This window comes from Pelecanus crispus, chromosome Z (assembly GCF_030463565.1).
Source record: "Pelecanus crispus isolate bPelCri1 chromosome Z, bPelCri1.pri, whole genome shotgun sequence".
Lineage (NCBI taxonomy): Eukaryota > Metazoa > Chordata > Aves > Pelecaniformes > Pelecanidae > Pelecanus > Pelecanus crispus.
In genome coordinates, this window is record NC_134676.1 from 79190710 (window position 1) to 79214066 (window position 23357).

Here is a 23357-nt window from a genome sequence, read left to right on the forward strand (position 1 = left end):
GCAACAAGTTCTTCAACTACCAGATCCTTTTGGAAAACACATCCTTGGCTCTCCCCATGTTCTGCTGGCTCATGTAAAAATACATACAGGATGGCTGGGCCATGGGAACCCTCGGAGCTCATCTGTCTCAGAGGCAAGTAAGTACCTCTGCAAAATTCTCAGATGGCCAATTTCTAAGTGTTTTCACACTTTGGAAAACAAAACCTCAAAACATCTTTGAGTAAATGAAAATGGGAACAACTGTCAGCAGAAGCTTTATTTGAACTGCACACAGACAGCCTAACATGCCACAGCTGCAGTGCTGACTATTTTTAAAAGTGCAGGCTGTCCATAAGTTTGTTTTATATTAAAAGAGACTCTAACTTTGAAATGCCAGTTTGCACTAATTAACTTTTTCACTAATAATATGAACATCAAGGAAGCCCTACGCATTATCTCAAGTTGCATTTTTTTTTAAGCCCTGGAATTGTATTTAATGAAGATACTGTATCAGTGCAAGAAGTTTTCATGGCCCATTAGGAAACTTTCCTACCCTCTTGTGCTGTAGAGGACAGCATGAACATGCAGGACTTAAGGACTGAGGATGCTGTAACATCACTGAGGTGAACAAGTCCCTCTTGGATGGTGAAAATGAGTTACAAAGGCAGATGTTGGCCAAAAGGAGCAGCTATTTAATATTAGGTTACAAAAGATACAATTAGTTTCATTTTAGTAGATTTCTGATGCTGTCCATGGGGGAGGACAGCATCCTCCACATCCTGAAGCTCCACCTTCATATCAGAGTCTTTGCAGAACATTGATGGAGGGAAATACTTACATTTAGCTGACCATGTTTAAGCTTGAGAAGCTAGCTACCCATCCTGAATCCTGCCATCTTCCTCCTTGGTTCTTCAAACCTTAGTAGGAATGCGGCCATCTTTTGCATGACCAAAATCTCCACATGGTCAGAGTTACAGGATACAGACCATGTTACTCGGGGAAACAACGGGGCAGCTGAAGTCCTGGGACCAGAGCACTGCTAGGACATGACAATGGTTCCTCTGGGGCCCTACTCCTCCACTGCAGGACAGAGGAGAGCAATCTGTCCAGCATGACCCTGCTGTCAGTCAGATGACACAGCCGCAGGATGCAGCCATGCCTGTGAGTCACATATTGCTCAAGAGCCACATGTTGGTCAGGTCTATCCCATAGGATAATACAGTGGAAGGAAGCTTCACCAGATTCAGAAATCTCCTGATTTCCAAACTGGTGGAATTGTCCCAAAGAACATCAGCAAAAACAAATAAAGACTGTGTCCTCTTTCATTTTTTCCTTGCTATTGCTGAAATTGCAGAAGAAAAGATGGGCTCAAAAGCCAGACAAATTAATTGCTTTGAACTTTACAGATATAATGGTTTTTATCTGTTCTATCCCTGCAACATAGCAGGGAGAGACAAGAGAGTGAAAGCACGGCAAAAAAAAGTGATACAGAAAGTACAAATCTAATAACTTCTCATTAGCTGATTCTTCATTAAAATCAAAGTCTGAAAAATAATTTATATACTTCCTAAAATCCTTTATAGTTATCTTCTATTATTTCTGAGTATATTTCAGTACCTGCAGGACTAGGCATGATAGGTGTTCCTGGTGGCCCTCCACCTCCTGGAGGACCCTAGAGAGGGTAGAAAATGTCAGTTAGCATGAAAGGAAAAGAATACCACAGTAAAAAATGAACACAATAAAAATGAAAAAAAAAAAAAAAAAAAAAAAAAAAGTGTCGTGAATGTCATGAGTTACTCCGGTGAAAACATGCACATTTTCTGATAAGCTAGTGAAACAGCTCATCACAGATTAGGACAAGGTAATTGGTCAGCAAGCTCTGGCACAGAGCTGATGTATGTAGGTATACAGACACAAGAATATCCATTAGTCAATAACTCTGTGTCATGCTGTGAGTCAGACAAGAGAAAATACTTGGAGCAGGGCCTAAGACAATTATATTTAATTCCCTCAACCTACTTTTATTACCACTGGATTGTCAGCTGGCATTTCTGTTTTGTTGTACTCTGTACATAGTCAATGGCAGAGTAACCAGTGTTCGCTAAGCACGAAACAAGGGGGTGTCCTATGGGGATGGAAGAGCCTAATCACCTTAAGAAAGCTTTCTTTTTTAGGCAGGCTTGATATCTCGATTCCATAGGCATCTTAATTCTGTCTGTATAGTATCCTACAATTTTTAAAAATAACACCTGTATACATAATTTCTTCTCAAATTAATGACAAATGCATTAAAAAGTCAGGATAATGCTGGGTACAGTCCTATCACTTGCCTAGACTGCTAAAAAAGATAAAAAACAAACAAAAAAAACCAATCAAGGAACATCTATTTTCTTAGTTTCAGGTACTTCCCTGTTGCAAGTCTTGTTTATGACTAAGAACTGTACATGAGCTGCTCTGGCTGTTAAACAAGCTTTTTAAGGTTCTTTAAAAAATTCTCCAAGAATTTTACTCTAAACATCCTAATCATTTAGTAAGAACAGAACTATAACCCCTTGTTTCCTATGTTTCCAGATCCACTAATATATTTAAGTAACATGAAAAACTACCAACTTCCAGTTTGACAAAAACATCTGTGTCAATAGAAGTCAATAAATATTGACTTTCTGTAATAAAAAATACACGGATTGCTAACAACAGATTATTATTTTCATTGCCATACGACTCATTATATTTTTATCTCTTCTGCTATATTTTAAAATAACAGATATACTGTTCCAGACAGGAACATTTTTTCAGTAGCACTGAATATAAAGGTTTGGTTGTTCCTGTCTGGTTACAAGGACATTGCTGAGATTTGCTATAATTCACTGAGGTTATTTTGTAATGAAGCAGAGCAGTCTTGGATTTAAAACAATAGACATGGTTTCTCAATGGCCTACTTAAAATAACATTTCTTACAAAACATTTAGCAATAATATACTAGCAAACAACTATTTTCAGACAATCAAACTCAGTAACATAGCAGCTTTCTGATTGCTACTGCTCCTCCCCAGGTTTATACAAGTAAAATACTTGCAGAAGGAAGTAACTCTGCCAGCCAGTGATTAACTCACAGTTAATTGTAGATGAAACAGAAATCTTTTCCCCTGAAAAAACAGCACATCTCTGCAGGCAGTCAAACATATATATACCTCTATGCCCTTGTATGTTACGGCACCTACCAATTCTTTATCTTGTGCTTCCCCTTGTTTGTGAACTAAGCAAGGTCACTGAGTATCTTTTATAAAGTGTGACAGGACAAAGGCTTGCTCCACCATGAAACCCACAGATCAGCTTATAAAAATCAAGGCATAATCACAACCTCATTTCATTCTGCCAGCAGCCATGTAGCTTTTTTATCCCCCAAATTACAACTGAATGTGTTAGGACTAGGCTAGCCAAAACTGTCTGAAAGGCCTGTTCAGCCCTCAGCAACAACAAATTCCGTCATTGCTGCTGCAGAGCTACAGTCTCCAAATTCAAAGGGACCTTCGATCACATATACGACCCTCTGGACATCACAGGCTATGACTTTTTGTCCATGTACTTGTGCACCAAGCTCGCCAACTTGATTTTTTTAGGTTTATATGTATTTTTCAGCATCACATAAAGAGGTGTAGAAACCACTAACTGGTCATTTATTAGAAAAGTTACTTATCATCATTATTAGCATTTGTATCTAGGTTTAAAATTGCATTTACTTGCATTGCTTGTACATTTTCTTCTCTTAGAAAGCCTGTTGCCATCAACTATGTTCTCCCTGAGAATATATTAATATGTAATGGCATTATTTCTCAAAAAGCCGTCTGATAAACTAACCAGACTAAGCTCTCAAAGTGTGTAGCTCCACATGACAAATCCTTTGGCTAAAAAGCTGCTTTAAGAGCTCTCCAGCCCACACCTTGTCCCCAAATGTTCTCTTGGAAGCTACTGCCCCCCAGTTTTGCTTATTTAGCTGTTTGTATGGCTGGAGTTCACATGTTCCTTTTCCAAAATGTGGTCAGCCTTTCTGAAGCCAGACTACTCTCTCAGCATCAGACAAGACATGCACTGTGCAAGCATTTATGTTGGGAGAAGATTTCAACCCTTAGTCCACCACTATCATCTGTTAGCAGCAGCCTCAGCTCTGCTTGCAGCTCCCTCAGTGAGTGTCCCTCCACCTATTTTGGGTCAACTGAAGTGCTTCAGCAAGGACCTGGTTCTTTAAATGCTTCAATCGGCTTCAGTTGTTTTGGACAAAGAGGGTCACTCATCCAAGGAACTCCAGTGGCAGACCTGAAGGAGTGGTAACCTTCAGCAGAAGAGTGGGGACAAGGAACCAGGCAGCAACCTTTCCCACTAGTGCAGCCGGAGTTCACAAAGCACATATGATCAGAGGCTCAGGCATTTTCTCCAATACTTCAATCTTTCGTGTGTCTCATTCTTGCATCTTTGCCTATCTTCTGATTTCCCTTCAATGTTGCCAATTAGATGCAACATTCCAGCATCAGTCTCATTATTGTCACTGAAAGAGGTAAAATCACCTCTTTACTCCTACTCCTCCTCCATCTACACACTTTTATACAGTGATGCCCTCTTTTGTCCAAGTCATTTATCCCGTCTGACCTTTGGCTTGAGTATACCAATGGAGTCTGACACTACAACTTGCATTTCACTTAGGTTTGCTTCTATAGTATCTCCTTTTCTAGTTTCTCAGGACTTCATACTTTTAAAAAACAGGAATATGAGGTCAAATATTCAAAAAAATGTTCAAAATCTGCAACAATAACTGATCACTAATGTCTAGGGCAAAACCAGCAAAACCTCTTCCCAACAGACAGAAATTTACGAAGTTCTGCATTAGAACAACTGGTTTGGAGATCAGCAGATTTGGACTGTTTCCACTAAATGTGGCAAAATGAGTACTACAGTTATGGACACTTCCAAGACTCATAACCTTTTTCACAATTCGTTGTCTAAATAAAGGACAAAAGAAATTGCTTTTGTCTAAACAAAATAAGCTTGTCCTTGAACTCATCCTTCAGCTTTAGCTCTGAAGGATCATCTCTCTTACGAAGACTGAAAGTAAGAGCAATGTCCAAGAAGCACAAACAGATGAAAAACCAGTGGTATATTGTCCTCATGGTGAAGGACTTGCTATTTCCACATTCTGAAATAGCTTCAGGTTTTATGCTGGTTAAAGCCAATGCCCTGCAGCTGTCTAATCTTCAGGTGATAAAACATGAAACATCAAAAGAGAGGTCTACTGAAACCTCACCGACCGACAGAAATTTGGAATCCAATGTATATATGTGTGTGTGTGTATACATGTGTATATACACATAGTTCTCCCTTGTCACCCTGTGACACTGGTAATAAGCATGTGATAAATACGGATGAAACAATATGCCTGTAAGAGTACATCAGAAGTACAAATAATCCAAGTACAACAGTAACAACAACAATAAAGACAATACTCCAATACAACAATATTCCAACAATATTCACAATACTCCAACAAAAGACATTTTGTTGATAGGTAAAGTGTATTTGTTAAATTCCACACAAAGGGTTAGCATTTTGTGTTCTTCTGAATGGCAGCTCAATGCTGGGCCTATTACAAACTTTTAACTATTTCATTCTAAAGTACAGACTAAGAAAAAACAATGATACCAACTAATCCATAATAAATTAAGACAATGTCTATGAATTGAAGACATAGCAGACTCTGGAGAAAAAAAGCATTTTCAGGTCTTCAGAACATTATTATAAGACTAAAAATTTCCCTTAAATGTTAGCTATAAGGACCCATTTGTGTATCTTTGGGGAGATAAAAGCTTGTTCTAATTCTTCAAATGTTTTTTTTTCTGAAGTTCAGGAACTCATACACAATATTGTGTTACTCAGAAACAAAAAAACAAAGCTTTTTTTGTCCTTTATTATTGAAGACAATATATTATATCAGTTAAATAAACATTTGCTGAAATAAAACAGAACTCAGGGCAATTTTGACCAGACTGATTATGATTCTAGTAATGAACATCAACATATGCACCATCGATGGCAGAAAAAACCCTAAGTGCAGATCAGATGTTCAGTTCTCAACCAATACACAAGGGTTCTTCCTAGCATCTGGACAGCTATTTCTTTGCCTAAATAAAATGTAACATCTATTCTAATAAGCAAACACACACAAGTGTACTTACTACATAGTTCCCAGGAGATGCTGAAGAATAAGGTATCTGTAATATCAACAGAAACAAACCACTAATTTCTTCTGCAGTGAGATCGAGTCCATACATACGTTTATGTACAGCTGTAGGTTTATGCTTATTTGTTTAATTTATTTCGAAGACACAGTTAAGGGTCACGGAAAAATGCTATTGTTGACAAAACAAACACCTCTTCTTTTCAACAACTTGTCGTTTTAAGTATGTTCAAGTCCAAAACTAGCAATATAGACACAAGCCAAATTTAATACCCAATATTTCAAATAAAAATACTTCCATTTAAGATTACTGTGGCCTGGTAGCCACTCAAATTAATATGAATAACATAATCCACACACATTTAAATGTCTGTAGGCTGAGGTCTGATATCTGCCCTCTATTGTTTCATAATAAGCGAGGCATGCATCACTTTTTTAAGATACCAAGTTACAAGGTGTAGTACCAATCCAGTTCTTGCATCTTGCATACAAGAGTCTTCTTATTCTTATTGTGGGAGCCACAATAAGGGCTGTAAAAATCTGCAGTCTATAGTAAAAGGTTAAGCTATTAGATTATTAAGGTAATAGGCTTTATAAGGTTTACAGACTTAAGCAGCACATACTTGTATTTAAGTCAATAGGACTTCAGAGTCATCCCAAGCATGGACTGAATTTATATGTTCTTATAGATCCTTAATCTTGATTAAAATCTTGACCAGAAAAGAAAATGCAATCCTCATATCTTTCACCCTAGAAGATACTAATTTTGTTTCATTATTCGTTTTTTTGTTTTTGTTTTTTTTTTTTTTTTAAAAGGACAGTGTTCTATTTTCATTTCAAATTCAACTGTGGTATTAGTTACACAGCATATCTGGAGAAATCCAGTTGCCTCTGAATAATCTGGTTTTCTTCTTTATGATAGCCTTTGCAATTATTCTCTCTAAAGGAGCACGGACCAATGTTGTTATTGGAGGATGGGGTAAGAATTAAGCAACTGTACTGACAAAACACAGAACTATTTTGTAGCATAAATGTCTTGTAGACAATTTGTCAGCCAACTCATTTTTACAAATACATCTTTTACTGGACTTGTCAATCAATTTCATAGAATGAAAATATTTCAAGTATCAGTTGAAAAATATCCTAACATCCATTTTAATTGACTACATGTAAAAGAAAACTGAGGAAGAATTTCAGCTCTTTTTTTACCCCAATTGTCACTAGTAGAATTAAAATATCAAAATTCAGAAAAACAGAAAGAACCATGCTAGCCTGTCAAGCCAGACCCATCTTATCCAACTGCAAGCGCTGAAAAGGGACACATTTTTATACTAATGATGTATGATCACTGAATGAAATTAAAACTTCACCTTTGTGTTTTCTGAAGAAATACCAGATACTGGTGTTCATGTGGGATTGCTCACTGACCTCCTCTTCCTTCAAGATGCTATTAGAGTACCTCATTTTGTAGTTGTTGGAATGAAATTCGAGTGCACCACTTTTTACAAAAAGCATATAAAAATGGCTGATGTCTCGCAAGCAATTGGTCTATGATTCCATATTCCCTCGTTAACAGTAGCAAATGTGCTTTTGTTACGTAAAATATGTGAGCGCACATTAAGCTCTATCTTAACAAGCTGTGATTTTTTTAGAGTTTGCTGGCCAGATAGTGTTGACCTAACTCATCTTAGTTGCACTAAAGGAAGCTAAAATGTATTTTAAATATACCCTAGGATAACCTTTGTGTTATGGAAGTACTGTAACTGATGTAAAGATGCAGAGCTGTTGTGTGATTATGAACAGAGCTGGATATTTGCAGGTCAATGAGCTCTCTGTTCAGATGTGTTCCTCACTGTACCCATGAAGTGGAATTTTTTTCCTGGTGTATTGATGAGAAATACTTCCCTAAATAAGATGATGTCTAATATATTTTAAATATTTACTTACAGAATTGGCATTGGTTGGGTTTGGCCAAGGTCTACCACCCCCAGGACCCCTGTAACAGAAGATGAAAGATGAGACACAGAACAATTGCCACCTTCTGACCAGCTCTGAGGAAGCAAACCAAAATAATCTGTTTCCACAGTAAGGAAGGAGATGGGGTTTTTTCAAATTAAAGTGTGTTTATAAACCATAACTACACCGTTATAATGCTATAGCAAAATTCTCATCATTGCATTGCCATTATTATTTAACCAGTTTATGAGTTGAATGAAAATAATTTCTTAATTATTACAACCCTGCCACTCACATTTAAGACACTTCAGTTCCCGACTCATTCTGGTACTTCCGTACCCTTCAGGACAGGACCTGCCAGAATGGCACCATAAGGATTCCTTCCCCAGTAGCCACACTGCCGCAGGCTACAGTGAAGATGGCAGTTTTGCATCGGTCCCAAACACTTGCAAATGCTGGAAGTGCCAGACATTCCCCTTTTATATTCTCAATGGAACAATTTGAAACACATTGCAAATCTGTGTCTCTTGAAGTGCTTTCCTTCTGTTCACAAAGAATTTAACTCTGTGTGACATAGATGCAACATTTTAATGTGGCACAGAAGTTTTGCAAAGAGTAAAAAACAAATTCCCAAATTCTTTAAATTCTCATGAAGATTGTTTTCCTTGTACTCTGTTAATCTTTTTTAAAATATCTGGAGGAAGTAACACACATTCCACTAAAGTCTACTTACACTACAGACAAAGGCAGAACGGTACTAAAATATAAGTGTAATTTCAGTCATAGAAACAGTACTCTTGCTTACATAATTAAGTACCTTCCTGAAGAATTGTGGATACATGCATTTATTGAGTATGGATCTAGAATACTGCAAGTACAGTAAGGTTTCATTAGTGAATGTGACACTAATACCTTACAAATGTTTTTGGAAAAAACAATTTTTTAAAAGAACAAGCCACAGAAAATATATTGCTATAACCTGTATCTGATAATAATAACAATAACAAATCGCATGTATTAAAAATTGAAAACATACCATTTTATATATACACTTTAAACATATGTTTAGATATGTACCTAAAAACAGTGTACTACTTGCCTAAGGCTATATTATCTCCACAGAAGTCACAGAAACATGAAATTTATCATACAGCAAGCAAAATGGAAATTTCTAACTTTTCAGCCATTCTTGTAACACTTGGCCCAAATGGTGTATGCATGATTAAGTGGCAGCTCCCAGCAGGAGGGACAGGAGTGTTTCACAGGCAGAAGACCTGTTTGATAAAGCCAACTCAGAGACATCAGAGAGGTACTGAGAGCAGAAGGGAACGGGAAAGGAAAAAATGGAAAAAACATCCAGACAGAGCACGTTTTTCTCACAGCTTTTAAGTTTCTCACTCTTAGCTGAGCTCGGAAAAATAGTTTGGCTTCGTCTTTTAACAGTCCTGAGGGAACTAAGCCATATGGGAGGTAAAATCTCCATGTTTACAGTCGTAACATCTCAATAACCGTAATTATTCCTGGGAGCATTAAGAACTCCTAGTTATTTATAAGTAAGACGAAACCACTTTTTGAAGGCCCTGACAACTGACAGGCAGAGCAGATGACAAAACTTTTGCATTTAAAATGGCATTTTGGCCTCATTAGTTTTAGCAAAGCAACATTAGCCACCACAGCTTACCAGACATGGGAGAGTGATTTAAATATAGAGAAGAAAGCATGCTTTATTAATGAGTTCAGGGAGTTTTCTATCTATTTTGAAGTCTTGCAAAACTAAAAACTATTAAGTAGATATCTTGCCCGAGGGATTTAATAGTGAATCTTTTTTTTATTACATTGTTGATGAAACTATAAAGAAATCAGCTTAAACAATCAACTGAAATAAACCAAGTGAAAACTGATGTACTTCTGCTGACATTATTTTTGGAAGGTTGGAAAACAGGAATGTAGGTGAGGGTCTTTTCTCCCATATTCATTGGGAGGAGGGAGGGAAAGCAAGGAAGGGGACTCACAGTACTCATGCTCCTCAGGTCAAATATTCAGTAATTTCTCCTCTGCTAACAATTACAAGGTGAAATATTAGGTGTTCTTTTTTCTTTTTTTTTTTTCCTTTTCTTTTTACAAAAAATTATTCATTCTTCTATGTACCATATTTGATTTATTGAATCTTCTTTTTCAGAGAAATCAGGGCTATGTGTAACAACCCTGTAAGTCTGTTCTCACCCCAAAACCCTGCACTTGTTTGTGTGACATTACATAACAGAAATATATCTAGCGAAAAGCATCAAATGGAAAATAGCTGTGATGACACTGCAGCTTACTCAGAACTACAGAGATATTAAAAAGCCGATTCAGATACATGATTGGGTTAAGCCATAGCAACACAGAAACCTAGACAGGCCTTACGACGAGGCTGGGAAACTCACCTTTCATCTAAAAAGCTGTTGGAATTTGCAAATTTACTGGAAGCCACGGACAGCTCTACATATAGACTTAGAAAACATTGTAGCAGATTCTGCTGGAAAGCCGTGTGGTTTTTGTGGAGCTAAATGTTGTTAGTTTATAAAACACATAAAAAAAAGCTACCTGCAATTTTTTTCAATGCAATGTAAGCAGTTTTTTTGCCCTTTATTAAATGTTTATTTTGGAAGCATCAACAGAGTCATAAAACATTACTATGAATGTACCAATTCCAAAAGAGATCAATTTATGAAGTATCTATTGCTATGACTAATTACAGCTGCATTTTATCCTTAAAGATAGTCCTATAGTGTTGATCCAGTACTTGAAAAAATAAAGTCTAAAATTTCATTTTCCCAAGGGGAAAATATATTCAATCAGGAAATTAAACATCTAGACACAAGTTTTTGAATTGAAGTTAAAAAAAAAAAAATCGTATTTTTTTCCTCTTCAGGCATAACTGAGATATTCTTAGTGCTTGAGACAGCACTGCAGTTCACACAGGCCATTAAAAAGTGCCAGTGAAATGTAACAGTGCTCCCTGAAATTTGCCATTTTGTTCTCAAGAGGGGATTTTTCCACAAAGAAACAAAATCTTACTAAAAATGGCTACACCAAGTTTCAACTTAAAACCTTACAGCTAAAATAAAGTTATTTTGTAGAAGGTATCACCTGTTTCAAACAGTAATCTTATAGGCATTAGTTATGACAGAGCAAGCAATTATTTAGCACTACTACATTTGTCGAGTATATGCTCCTGGACCGAAATACTGTCTATGAGCTCTCAAGCTGGTTGTTGCCATTTTTGACAATAAAGAACACTTTATCACCCAGAAAAATGTAAAATTATATTTGGCAGATATTCTGCTCTTAACCAAAACAGCTTCTTTTCACACTTTCCTAGGAGAAAAAGCTGGATTTTAAATTGCAACTGTTTTTGTAGAGTACACATTTTTATATTTTAACATTGCCAAAAAGCAAAAAACATTGAATAGAACACTGAAAAACTTTCATGTAAGAAAAAGACATGGTTATGTAAAGACAAATGTACATTATAGAATCATAGAATCGTTTAGGTTGGAAAAGACCTTTAAGATCATCCAGTCCAACCACTAACCTAACACTACCAAGTCCACCACTAAACCAGTTAAGGGGACAGTAATAATTAATTTCATGTTTCCTGGCTTGGTGGCTGGATTATTTTTTAATGAAAGGAAAACTAGGAATCAATAAGGTTGGAAAGAACCTCTAAGATCATCAGTCCAACCATCAACCCAACACCACCATGCCAACTAAACCGTGTCCCAGAGTGCCACATCTACTTGTTTTTTGAACACTTCCAGGGATGGTGACTCCACCACCTCTCTGGACAGCCTGTTCCAATGCTTGACCACCCTTTCCGTGAAGAAATTCCTCCTAATTTCCAATCTAAACCTCCCCTGATGCAACTTCAGTCCTTTACTATAAGGCAATAGCCTTACATATAGTTAACCCGTTTCCTAGAAATACAAGTACACTAATTGACTTACACTGTTATTTCTTGGCACTGTGCATTAGATACATTGGAAGGGATAACACAAAGAATGCATTCAACACAGTTGGGTCCATCTATTGCCATTTCCCACAGGTTATCCTTGGATGCACTCTGACTGATCCTGAATGCTGGAACTGACCAGACAATGAGTCTTCACTAAGATTTTGGTGTAACTCTGACAGCAGTAACTTCACAGTAAGAAAAAAACCCCTGATGTCCTGGAAATACAATTAAAAGAAACCCAGGCTATGGTAACCCTTGTTTTCCTTTTGATCAGTATATGTCAATCCATTTGACAGAGGAAAAAAAATACTCAGTTTGATGGTAAAAATATTATTCATGTAGTCAGGCATGCAATAATGGAGCTCCTTACAACAGTCTGTGATTCAGCATGCAACACAGGTCAGGATATGCTACAGCATAATATTCCAGTACAAGCACTTTGGACTCTCTTATGCCTTTAAAGTGCATTGTAAGAAGCAAAGGGACAGTATGAAGTCTTATTCTAAGCCAAGAATGGGTATTCTATTTCCACCTTCAGCTGAACTGGAGTAAAGATGAGCTTGTAAGAAATGTAAAGAAGTGCAGTATATGCCTGGTAAGACACGGAGACAGCTATGGTTACCTACTTCGTAATTATTGCTTCACATCTTGTTCTTCTTAGAAGATCATATACTGTATCAAAGTTCATTAATTCCCAAATAAAGGACTCCAAATCATGGTGTCCCCTTCAAGAGGACATACAAAGGAAAATGTATGTCCCACATCACTGAATTAAAAGATCATGATCTATGTATGTTTACTGGCTCAACACAAGAAGAAATGTGTTTATTAAACGCTGCAATATGGAAATGTTAGTATTTCAACCCATCTTTCTGGCAGACCAGGAATTCTTTTTGTCATCCAGGAATCTGTTTCCTTATTTGTCCTATGTAAACTCTCATTTATGTGGATAAGTAGCCTCAACATATCTATCCTCAATTTTACTTCTACAACATTTTATTTTAGAAAGCTAGTTTTCTTTTCTTATAATTCAATCTCCTCCTGAGGACAATCTCTATAGTGCTTATATTATACTTACACTGAATTTAAAATATCTAAATATTTTTTCTACGACAATTCTGTTTAAAAGAAATGCCTACCATTGGGAAGGTTCCCAAAATTGTCTTGAGTCCAATATATGATGTCTACAAATAAAGAGTAACACCTAACTTTAGATTTTATTTTATTTGCTTCAAGAATTCAAGGTATGTCTGGAAATCAGAAGAAATTAAGGATATGGCAGATTAGATTTTTTTTTTTAGCGGTATTATCTATCGTAACACCTCTTTTACAGGTTGGTAACTCTTTACTTGAATGGAAATGATCATCTCTCATTATGTTTCCTGTAAAAATCAGAGTAAAAATGGGTATCTATGATATAATGATAACAAGCATATATAAATCTTCACTGTGTTTTCTGTGTCAATCTGCTGATAACTCATTCTTGAAAGACAAAGGTGTAAAAGGAGTAAGGAAAGAACATATTGTCTGCTTTAGGTTGTAAAAGCGTTCTAGTGTCTTGATAGCTGGAGCACCATGCTGCCTTCTGTGACCACCCCAGGGACTCCAAAATGCTGGTCATGAAAAAACGTACTAACTTCAGTACAGATAGGGCCATGATACAAGGATGACTTGATAATCTCTGGTCTGTGGTATGCTAAAGGTAACTATAGCAGCCTCTTACAATTTGTGAATCTCTTAAGAGAGAAATCTAAATAATACAAGGGGCATCTTATTTTTTTTTCCCAGGCTTGCTAATCATGTAAGCAACTCCAAGCAACCAAAAGATTTATCTAAAGTGCAGAATATTGCTCATGTTGGGCCACTTGCTATGCTAAAATCCTCAGCTTAAATGTAGTCTACTCTAGACACACTAATTTTACATCTGAAATTCTTCTACACACTTAGGAAGGGGGGTTGTCTACAGGTATAAAAGGCATGATACACTCCCATGACTAAATCCATGCCTGGAATAAATCAGTATAGCATAACTGAACTCAGTCTATATCAATTTTTACCAAATGATGATCCAGTCCCAGGAGTACATAGAAACAATGAAAACCTTATATTCATATCTGTAATACTCTTCTATCTGTTTAGAGTGGAAATAAATGTAGTTATGGAAATAAAAACAGCAAGAGAGAGACCATCATCCACATTTCTTTCAAATATGTCTTTTTTTATAAATAGTTCTAGACAATGGTTTTATTTTGCGAAAATTAATTACTTCTTTATTTTGCAGAAAAGACCCATACTTGTACCATTCTTTACAAAATATTTAATCGGTAAAGTAAAAACATAATGATAAATAATGTCATTTTTAAAAAAAATGCATACAAGAATATATTGGTGACTATACTGACAAAATATTCCCAACATTTGAACTGTGACCTGTGAAAGAAACTGTGTATTTGTACAGACTTGTAGGGACAGCAAAGGCGCCTGTAAGACATGCATGCAGAAGAAGGAAACTGCTGTGGGTTCACTTTTTAAAATTGCAGTTATCAGTCATCAAAGCATATTACTTATAAAAGCATGTTCTCCTTGTCTTATGTATCCCAAATGTTACTTCTACAATGAAATAATTATTTTTCTAAATATTATAAGATTTTATTATTGTGCTTACATGTTCATTCCAGGCATCCCCGGGCCACCTAAAGCATTCAGTGGGGGTCTCATTGCACCTCCATAGTTCTGCAATGATAACCAAGGGTCAGACTACCACAAAACAAAAAAACAAAACCAAAGAGGAGGGGGAAAAAAAGGACAGCAGGTTAATGATATCCCTACATAACTGCTGACTGGATAGGCCAATGTAATTCATTCTTTCAGGAGTTTCCATTGTTGACTTAAAAAAATAATATTGTTAACCCCAAGGAGAAAGAATTACAAACAATAGAAATAGACTAAGAATACTTAAGATGTCAATTGTTTCAGGAGGAATTATTTACACATATAGAGGTCAAGTCAACGGACAGCAAGGGGCAGGTTTTATAATGCAGTCAACTTTTATATCAATGGAGCTCATTCAAAATCAGAAACCTGGACTTAGATTCTAAGATTTCTACATCATGGAATTTAAATAGAATTATTTTTAATTAGATTTTGTTAGGATATCAATAAATGCTTGTATAAAATTACACCATATGATATCACTGTTATAACATACAGCATAACCATAACATTTATCTTCTAATCAGTCAATTCTAAGAAGTCTATGGTAACTAATATAAAAAGTATTTAATATGATATAGAATGTCACAGCAATGCCAACAAATTAATTGCCCAATGCCTATAAAATCTGAGCTCTGATATTATGAGAAAAGTTTAACTGCACTATTTACATGAAAAACTAAATTATACCTAATTTTATTCAGAGGAATACAAGCAGAACAGTCTATCTCACCACACAATCATAATGTCCTCCCTAATCTGTGTTAATCCTGCTACATTCTTCTGATATTTCAAAAGAATGAGTAATAGTAAATTCTCCAAAATGTACACCTGTGCATTTTGGATGGAGTGGGGGGACAAAGAAGCGATTTACTTTAAAAAAGTTTAGGTCAGTGTTGTAGGTCACTTATTATTGGAAAATAATAATAGTATTATTATTATTTTCCAGTAACAAAACTTACATATACTGTATTTCATGTATACTATGCTACAAACTGCATAAACTATATGACTCGGCCTTATCAGTGTTGTCTGTATTGGTCTGATTCACAAAAACATGTAAACATGAAGTCATGAATACAGGGAAGAAATCCAACAGTGATATTCAAAGTGTGGGTCTGGTGCTGTTTATACCTTGACTAATATGATGTTATCAGTTATCTAGAACTGATCTAGAACTGATGTGGAGGGCTGGGCCATTCTCCCTATTTGGACTGCCTGGTATCTCCCCTCTTTATTTTAATTCAGGAATCATGTGGACTGGGGTTAAATATCTCTGTGGAATCCTGCAGGACTGCAATAATCCTAATCAAATGTATTTCTAACTCTAAATTACTGCTAATTCTGATCAAATGTACTCCTTCATCCTAAAATAACAGCATGTTCATTAAGGCTACCAATAAACACGTTCCTTCAGCTGCAACTATGCTCTCCGCAGAAGTTAGTGCCCCAATTTGTTCCTTACAGCTTTTTAACTCAAAGCCACCACCACCACTGTTTATCTGGTAGTTGAGTTGTTCATAAAAGTGCTCTCTAACATCAGGTGGCCAAAATGAGCCAGATTAGCCAACACTTTTTTCTTAAATATTTAAGATGATCTGATTCTTTTTGACTAGAAAGCATTAGAGAGCATGTGGAAGGCTCACCACCAGCAGATATGAAGAACAGGCAGAAGTAGTGGTCACAGGCTGGAGGCAGTACCCCATTCATTTAGCATAACTACAGCTTGAAAAAAGCCTGAACCTAATTCTTTAGACCTCTTCACAGATTCAAGCATTTACCACCACCCATTGCTTTTTGCTTCATGTTGTTTAGTTTGAGACAGTCTAGAATCATAAAATACAAAACAGGTAAATTTTCTGTATGTTTTTAAGCATATGCATGCTAGACTTGCTATACTGGACATAAGCATTTCTGTATCAGCACATTAAGTGTTTTGCAAGTTGACTGCCTGTGCAGCAACATAGCAGGGACTCCCACTATGGGCACACCTAAGATAACTTTACAGCACTGCAGCAAGAGGACGTTAAAAGTAGGTGTGAAAGATTCATCAAATCTGGTTTTAAAACTACCTTCTGAGAAGATCCTAAATGCCAGATACGAAGATAGATGACGATCCATTTACAGAAAAGGTTGATTTGCGAACTTCCAATTTTGTGTAGATTAGCTACATTTTCCCCATTTTAAGAGGATGTTCAGTACAAGAAAGAAGAACCTTACAAAATCACTGGACAACAAAAATGGAAAAATTATCCTTATAAAAACTGTCATAATTTGCCTGCTGTGTGACTAATGGTGCTGCATAAAGTATCAGCTCAATCTTACATGGCAACATTGCAAAGCTTCTCTTTCAACCTCCAAAATGTAAGTGGTAAATATACTTCAATGCTACAGAAAAATAACAAATGTATTTAATAATGGCTTTTTGGTCACACAGCGGATGTTGCGTAGAACTGCACAACTGGTTTCTACCAAGAAGACCCAAAATTGTAAAGACAGTTATGAACAGATTTGAAAGACAAAGCTATTTCATCGTTGAAAGTTCAGTCGCTATTCCAAGGAACAATGAAGTCACTAGAGAGATTATCTGAAATGGGGAAGTAAAAATGGAAAGTGTGGGCACAACAAGCATGCTGTAAAACAAAATACCGGCAACACCGGGATGAAACACCACCACCTAAATTTTCTCTCACTGACACGACTGACAAAATACAGAATAATCTTTTGGATTTGTATGTCAGGTATGCATCAGAATTAATTTTTTTTCTACCTTAGTTTACTGTTGAAATGTAATACTGACAAATATCCACTCATATTTTCACACTTTTTGAAGAAAGAGCCTATGAAAAATTATGATCAGGTCAGCACCATGGAGAAGGCTGATACTTGCAATCCAAGGTTGCTTTGCTCCTTGAAAACAGAGCTAGAGAGATGCTTGTGATTGACAAGGCGGAGAAATGCATAAACTTCTAATTTTACATTAAAATCTCTCTAGCACTCACCAAAAGTCTCAATCAATAGTGGATGAAAGTAAAACTTTACAGAATTTTGGGGGTATTTTTGGTACAAAAAGTTTGCCTGAATTAGAAGCGTTAATCCTTTACTCCTAAAAAGCATAATCAATTAGGTTGGGAGGATGAGGAAACACCTACTCAATCCTTGGTTTCCTTTACAAATGTCAACCTTTGATTGCAACATACACTGGCTGTAGGACAAACATAACTTTTCTGAAATAAGCAAGTTAAGGCATTCCTCTTTTAATTTCAAATCTTAATTAAAATTACTGATGTTTTAATTTCAGGCTTTCTGCAGCTGCAACTCAGAATTCATTTCTGTAAACCAGAAAGTTTATTTTAAAACGTGATTAGAAGAACAAGTCCTGGCCATCTTCAAGCTATGGAAAGCCAGAGTAATATAGTATAAGTACAGGTCTACCAATAAAAATGGGTATCTATCTGTGGAAGCTACCTGTGGTCCTAGTGGAACCATTCCTCTTGGAGGAGTCATTCTCTGCATTGGCCCACCCATGTTTGGATGCCCTGCAAATAAAATTATGAAACTTAAAAAACTATGCAATACACAAGCACCTTATAGAACAACTTTAACAAATCATTCCTTTCTAATTAACAAAAAGTTTAAAAAGCTGCAGTAAGCTTCAAAACGCAGAAAGATGCAAGTTGGAGAAGACAGTACTTTTGAATGGTCCATATAATTACTTCATTCACCTTGCTGCCGTGTTGGGTCCATCCCACTAGGCAATAATGGCTGACTTCCTGGGACACCTCCAAGTGCCTGCAGGCACAGAAACAGTATGTTAAAAGCATATTATGCTTTGAAATTTATGTTAAAGTCATAATGCAGATCTTTTGGTTTTAATTCCCGGATGTTTCTTCTGAGTTAAGAGAAATGTGGAGGAGTTAACTTTCCTAAATGCCCTAACTAAACATCCTAAGTGCCTAACTAAACTAAAAGTCCTGAATGTCCTACAGCCCTGACTATGGATTTGCATGGACAAACTCTTGGACTTCTGTGGAATTATGTACAAATAATCTCCAAAATACAATTGCCTGATTTGCTTTTTACCCCCTAATACTTCCTTCACTTTAGGTTATCTATTGTTTAACCTCCAACACTGCCTTTTTCTTGGGTAGGTGGCTATTTATCCAAAGTTTATATTGCTACCGTTTCCCCTTGTAATCATTATTTTAACACTTCCTTTCAGAGGTCAGGATGCGGAAACCAGTATTCTCTTGAGAGCAAGCTGTAACTGAGCCAACCGCACAGCATTCACAGGGTACAGTTAATTAGGGCTGTGATGTGGGGGACATTTTAACTTCCACTCTGCGTTACTCTTGAAGGGCATCAATGCCAAGATAAGCTTATTATTCATCTACAGAAGATAACAACAGTCACAAAACTTGCTGCTAAGTCTTGCCTTCAAGCATGAAGGTTTGTACAATAAACATTGTACTGTTACTTCACCTCTAGTCCAAATCAAACGCATTGCTTTTATGTCCCCGCATCTTAATCTGCCCTTTGGGTTTATAGTAACTGTATTAGGTTTAAGGCTAATTTCTACAGTCTCTTACCTACAGTTTAGTCAACTAGAAAAATGTTTTTATGACTGGATCTTTGTAGCTGATCCACTAGGTGCTATTTAGCATTCCAAAACACCACCACATTTTCAGTAAAAATGTATCCAGAATGAGTAAATCTGCTATTATGAAAGTATCTACTCAGGCAATACAGGTACTGCTTACTGTGGGAATGGATAAGTTATTCTTGACCTGGAAATACTGTAGTAGTCTTGGATACATACAAAGGGGAACCTATCTGCAAATATTATACAGTTTGTTTCCACAAGAGGTAGGAAATTCAAAATTAAGATGCACATTATTACCTCAAAGGTAATGCAGTCAAAAGGTACTGCATTGCAAGATTAATGGAATAAACAAATAATCTGAGACAACATCATTTAAATCAGAGTTTTACGTGTACTTCAGTGGCTTGAAGTCTGGATGATACATAAGAACAACACATGAAGTCCACAGGGAAGTGTCAAATACTAGCAAAGCAGGAACTGGTCACTTGTGCCAGAGATGGCAGGTGACACGCAGGGACACGGAGGCATTTACTGCTCTGAGCACACGTGACTGAAGACTTAACTCATGCAGTCGCTACACTGTGAATTGTTACATAGACACTGCAGTTCCTTTCTAACACGTCATACCATTTTTCAAGAAAAACGAGTGTAGCTGCACAGCACAATGCATTGCCAACAGTAAATACCTTTGTAAGGCTTGATCTTACAGGATGTGATCGAGTACTGGAGGCAACTTAGGGGCACTTGTGAGGCACTTGGTAGGTACTAACTTTCCTTGCTACAAAGGCTAGATCTAGCTCAAATAACCCTTACACAGCACTGGACTCTGCTGTGCACACATGCCCTGTGTTACCCTTCCTTGCCTAATAAATGCAAGCCTTCCTGCAAGGCATTAAGGAATAGAGTTGTAGTTACAGTGGGAATTTCAACTCTGATTTTTACTGACTTCTGCCTAATCAAAATTTCATCCTTAAAGCAGTACTACAATATTTTATTACTTCCACATACTGCCCAGCTATACTGTAACTTAAATAATGGCAGTGTTGTTAAAAGCAGTAGTTCATAAATGTGGCATAATGTAAATAAATTGCAAGAGCTGTAATTCACTGAGATTATGTGATTATGTTACAGTTCTGAACTGCAAATATCACAATGTGCAGACAAAAACGCTTCCAAAACGAAAACTGCAGGTTGGCAGCGCTTTCACAGCACTCATCACATCCAGTTTCTACCTGCCAGTATTTACAGTGTTCAGAAACATAGTAAGAGAAACAAACGAGTATGTGAAACCCAAACACTGGTGTATCTTTGGCTAAGATATTACTGAAAGGTGCAAAAATCAGGAAGATATTTTGTACTGAGTTACAGTGTATCTGTAGCAAATATTTAACTAAAGTGCTAATGACTTTGCACTGTTACGTTGTCCCTTGATGATCACTTCAGCAAGATTAATTAAGTCACCCATTTCCCCTGTGAGAAAGTAGCTATGGTACAGGTAACTTAACCTGCTCCCTAATATCACCATGTTTGATGTAGAGGAATATCTGTAGAAGTCTTGCCACCTGATATAACCAGCTCACTAGAATTCAAACTTCATACTTTCTGGCAATATTGTGCCAATGCTAAAGACAAGTTTGTTGACATTGTGTTATATAGATATAAAAAATAGCCAGAACTGAGGTTGGGGCGTAAAAATCTCCTCATCAAGCTGTGACAAGACGAAAGGCAGTCCTTGAAGTCTAAGTTGGACCAAAGTACCCATTCCATCTATCCTATCAACCTTTCCCAATATTGTAAACAACACAGTTTTTCTTTCAGAGCTCTACTGATATTTTTCTGTCTGCTTATCTTTAACTTTTCATCTGCTGACAACCACCTTCTCCTCCTCTATCTGCACATTGGAGAACTTAAAAATACAAATGCTATCTGCTTCCAGAACCATCTTTTCACAGATGGGCCAATAAAGGTCTCTGCTGATGAACAGCAGCTCATTACTCATTCTTGTTACACAGGCATGCATATCCTTTGATAGAGATGAGAGAAAATTGGGAATTCGATGCTTTTATAAAGCCCTCAGAGTGACTGTAAGACCAATAGAACACTTTATGGTACCTGTTTCTCACCAATACTCTCCATATTTACTATGAAATAAATACACTTCAGATATCTAACAAAGGATAGGAGGGAGTGATGCATTTTACATAGAATTAAATAAAAAAATTCTCAGAGCTAACTGCTTGATGTGGTTAGGAAACTTCAGAGAGTGTAACAGTTATGGGGACATTTGGCCTTCATCTCAGAGCAGGCAGTGTTGGCTGGCTGAGGTCAATGCAGCTCCACACAAGGCAACAACATCCTCTGCAAACAGGCTTAACGCACAATAAATTTTGAGGTGTAGACACTAATTAAGCATAGGAAAGTGAGCTGGGAGTGGTATGGCCACACCTTATCAAAATAGCTATTTAATGGTCAGGCAAAATGGGGTGGAGAGGGACTGAGTGAGTTTTGTAGCCAACAAGCCATTAGCAGCCAACAAGCCAACATTCCCTGTTCCCACCACTGCACCATCACCCTGGAACACAACAGTGCATCAGTGGTAAAATCTTACCTGATTGGGTATTCTTAAAGGTGGCCTTGGACCTCCAGGGTACCGAGGGGACATGAAAGGCTATGAAAAAAAAAAAGAAATGCTGCCAAATAATTCAACTTAGCTTGTAAATACCGCATTGAGTCATTGGGCGTATGGCTTGTGCCATGCTTACACCTCAAGCATTCAGCTTAAATACTTCCAGAGAGCATTCGGTATATTATTCCACAATGTTTAGCAGAACTAAATAAATTTAGAGATTCTTAGCAAATGCATCTATCAAAATATATTATTTAAAACTTTGTTACAGCAATTGTGAATGCAGAATATAAACAACTTCATGCATTAACAGTGAAGAATAATAAACCATTTAGATCATATAATCAAACATTATACTTTTCACTGGAGAAGGAGGAAAGCTAGGAACCCTGGAACAGAAAACAAAAATGTTCTTGGGAGAGTCAAGAGGTAAGTAACAGCGTAATAATTCATAAATACTTTCCATTCACTTTTTCATTATACGGTAAAATGCAATACAAGATTTAACCTCTGAGGACACAGATTTCAAGTTTATGTTATAAATATTTAGAACTCTGGAGGTGCCATTAATGATATTAATTCAATGTTGCACTCCTCCCATCCCTCCATATTTAACTCCATGCTCACACAGTAAATCTCCTCTCTCAAAATCAAATTTATACCCAAATCTGTCATACCATCCTGCACCCTGTGGGGGTCTAGTGGCTCTTGGCTACTACAACTACTACTTCATAGCCCACAAACAAGGTCAGTCCCTTACGATAAGCAAATGGTAGTACCAGCAAATACATTTAACATCTCTACTTATTCTACTTATCTAAAGCGTGACAATAATCTAGAAATCTTAAAAGCTGGGAGATTGGTGGCAAGTGTGAGCTCTACAGGAAAAAGGCACAAACATCTGACTAAACAGATGATGAAGAGGATCATTTTGGCAAGCAAGCATACTTATAACTCTAGAGGAAAATGAAGAACTGAAAGTATGCTTCGACTGTGAACACAGGGACAAAAAAGACTGATTCTTTATATCATGAAAAAGGAGCTCACTTCTGTTTATGACACTGCCACTGGTGACAAAGGAGAGAGAAAGAAAAGGAGTCTGCTGAAAGTTCCCAAGGGCGATCTCTGATGACAAAGGAGCTGCTGCACATTTAAACCCACTCTTTGGGGTCTCTTTGAAAAGAAACAAATATACCTACACAAGACATCATCTAGTCAGCTGTAGCTAAGGACCACTGGCAGGTCACTAAAACTATGA

General features: G+C 36.8%; 1 protein-coding gene across 23 annotated transcripts in view; it reads right to left on the minus strand.

Moving 5' to 3' along the window:
- Positions 1–23357, minus strand: part of SSBP2 (single stranded DNA binding protein 2) — a 196496-nt gene that overhangs the window by 17694 nt on the left and 155445 nt on the right. For 7 of the 23 annotated variants that reach the window (XM_075726701.1, XM_075726696.1, XM_075726687.1 and 4 more), the window contains 7 exons: positions 22082–22141; positions 18596–18662; positions 18339–18409; positions 14824–14891; positions 8153–8201; positions 6204–6239; positions 1597–1651 (listed from right to left, as the gene is read on the minus strand). In XM_075726701.1, coding sequence (XP_075582816.1) covers positions 1597–1651; positions 6204–6239; positions 8153–8201; positions 14824–14891; positions 18339–18409; positions 18596–18662; positions 22082–22141 — 406 coding nt within the window. Of the gene's footprint in view, positions 1–1596; positions 1652–6203; positions 6240–8152; positions 8202–14823; positions 14916–18338; positions 18410–18595; positions 18663–22081; positions 22142–23357 lie in introns of all 23 variants that reach the window. The other 16 variants (XM_075726686.1, XM_075726678.1, XM_075726697.1 and 13 more) reach the window with 13 other exon arrangements.